Genomic DNA, 1517 nt, shown 5'->3' on the forward strand with positions numbered 1-1517 from the left:
CGCAGCGCAGCTCTTCCGACCGTTAGCTACCTCGCGCGCCCGCCGGCTCCGAGCGGCCGACTTCTCCTCAGGGGACCGCCCAGGCGCCCGCGCCCTCCCGCCGCGCGGAAAGATTGCTCCGCCGGCGCGGGTAACGCGGAGGCGCGCATCCCTCCTCACGACAGGGGTCTCCCGCCGTCCCTGAGGCGCTGCCGGCTGCGACTCGCCTACGGGAGGAGGCAGGTGCTGGCGAGGGTCTCCGCGGCTTCCCCTCAGAGCCCCCGGCCGTAGAGGGCCTTGTGGCGCAGGTGCTCCTCGAGACACTGGATGGCGGCGTTGTCCACGAGGGGGTCGAACTTGTTGGCCAAGAGGTGGTGCTGCTGGAGCAGCCAGGGCACGTCGCCCGCCCCGTAGATGCAGACGGCGCGCTGGTGCTGGCCGGCGCAGGGCGGGTAGGGCGCGCCCTTGCTGGTGTCGCCCTCCAGGTACTGCCACTTGACCAGGCGGGGCAGGGCGTTCATGTCCGAGAGCTGGAACTTGTCATTCTGGGGCATGGCGCCCGGCACGCCGGGCATGCGGTTGAGGGTGGCCCAGACGTGTTCGTCGGGGCTGTAGGTGTCCTTGGCCCACTCGAGGAACTGCTGCGCCGTGGGGTTCTCAAAGATGTACTGCACGAAGGCCCGTGTGACCACAATGTACGCGTTGCCCGTGAACATGGGATAGTTGTGCGGTGGCGGCGGTTTCTCTGTGGCTGTCCGGAAGATGAACTTCCCCACTTCGTGGTGGTACCGCCAGCGCTCCTGCTTGGGGCCCGAGGCCTTCTCCGACTCCATGCTGTTCTGCCCCTGCAGCACCTTCAGGGCACGGACGATCTCGATGTTGGTCTTGATGGGGAAATCAGTGCCGCAGGTGTTGAGGACGTAGCGCCACGGCATGGGGCTCCGCAGCAGGTCCTGCATGCAGTTGAGGTCAGCCTGCAGCCGGGACCAGGAGGCATACACCACCTCTTCCAAGCGGCTCGCCACAAAGACGTTGCGGAAGCAGGCTGCGATGGCCCGCACGGCCTCTTGGAAGGCGGCCGGGGACTTGCTGTCAATGTGGACGCAGTAGACGTTCTGGGGGGCGTAGAGGGAGCGCAGGAGCCGCTCAAACATGTCGATTTTGTTGTGGATGACCATGGAGTAGGCGATGGGGAACTCCGCCTCCTCCTGGCTCAGCGGGAACTCGATGAATCGCCGGGTCTCCTTGAAGTTGCTGCAGTCCTTAGTCATGTTCAGGTACTCGCCGGGCGTCAGGGAAGCCCTTCTGTTCGCAACCTCCAGGTTGCTGAGCTGGGCCTCCCGGATGGCTTTCTCATCGCCGCGGACGATCCCCGAGCAGTTGATCCTCCTGCCGGGGGAGAGCTCCAGCGCCTGGTAGAGGCGCTCGCGGCAGCGGGGGTGGGCGGCGGCGTCCGGGTGGGCGGCGGGGCAGGGCCGGGTGGCGCTGCGCAGCGCCACGGCGGCGGCCAGCAGCAGGGAGCTGAGCAGCACCGCGCA

The 1517-nt window shown here is 67.4% G+C and overlaps 2 protein-coding genes across 2 annotated transcripts in view; one reads left to right on the forward strand and one right to left on the reverse strand.

The window, feature by feature from the left end:
- Positions 1-1517, forward strand: part of MTMR10 (myotubularin related protein 10) — a 536484-nt gene that overhangs the window by 70978 nt on the left and 463989 nt on the right. The gene's annotated exons all lie outside the window — the stretch shown is intronic.
- Positions 252-1517, reverse strand: part of GCNT3 (glucosaminyl (N-acetyl) transferase 3, mucin type) — a 54393-nt gene continuing 53127 nt past the window's right edge. The window contains exon 5 of the mRNA XM_010572263.1: positions 252-1500. Coding sequence (XP_010570565.1) covers positions 252-1500 — 1249 coding nt within the window. The remainder of the gene's footprint in view (positions 1501-1517) is intronic.

Source organism: Haliaeetus leucocephalus, unplaced genomic scaffold, assembly GCF_000737465.1.
Source record: "Haliaeetus leucocephalus isolate CR32 unplaced genomic scaffold, Haliaeetus_leucocephalus-4.0 Scaffold339, whole genome shotgun sequence".
Lineage (NCBI taxonomy): Eukaryota > Metazoa > Chordata > Aves > Accipitriformes > Accipitridae > Haliaeetus > Haliaeetus leucocephalus.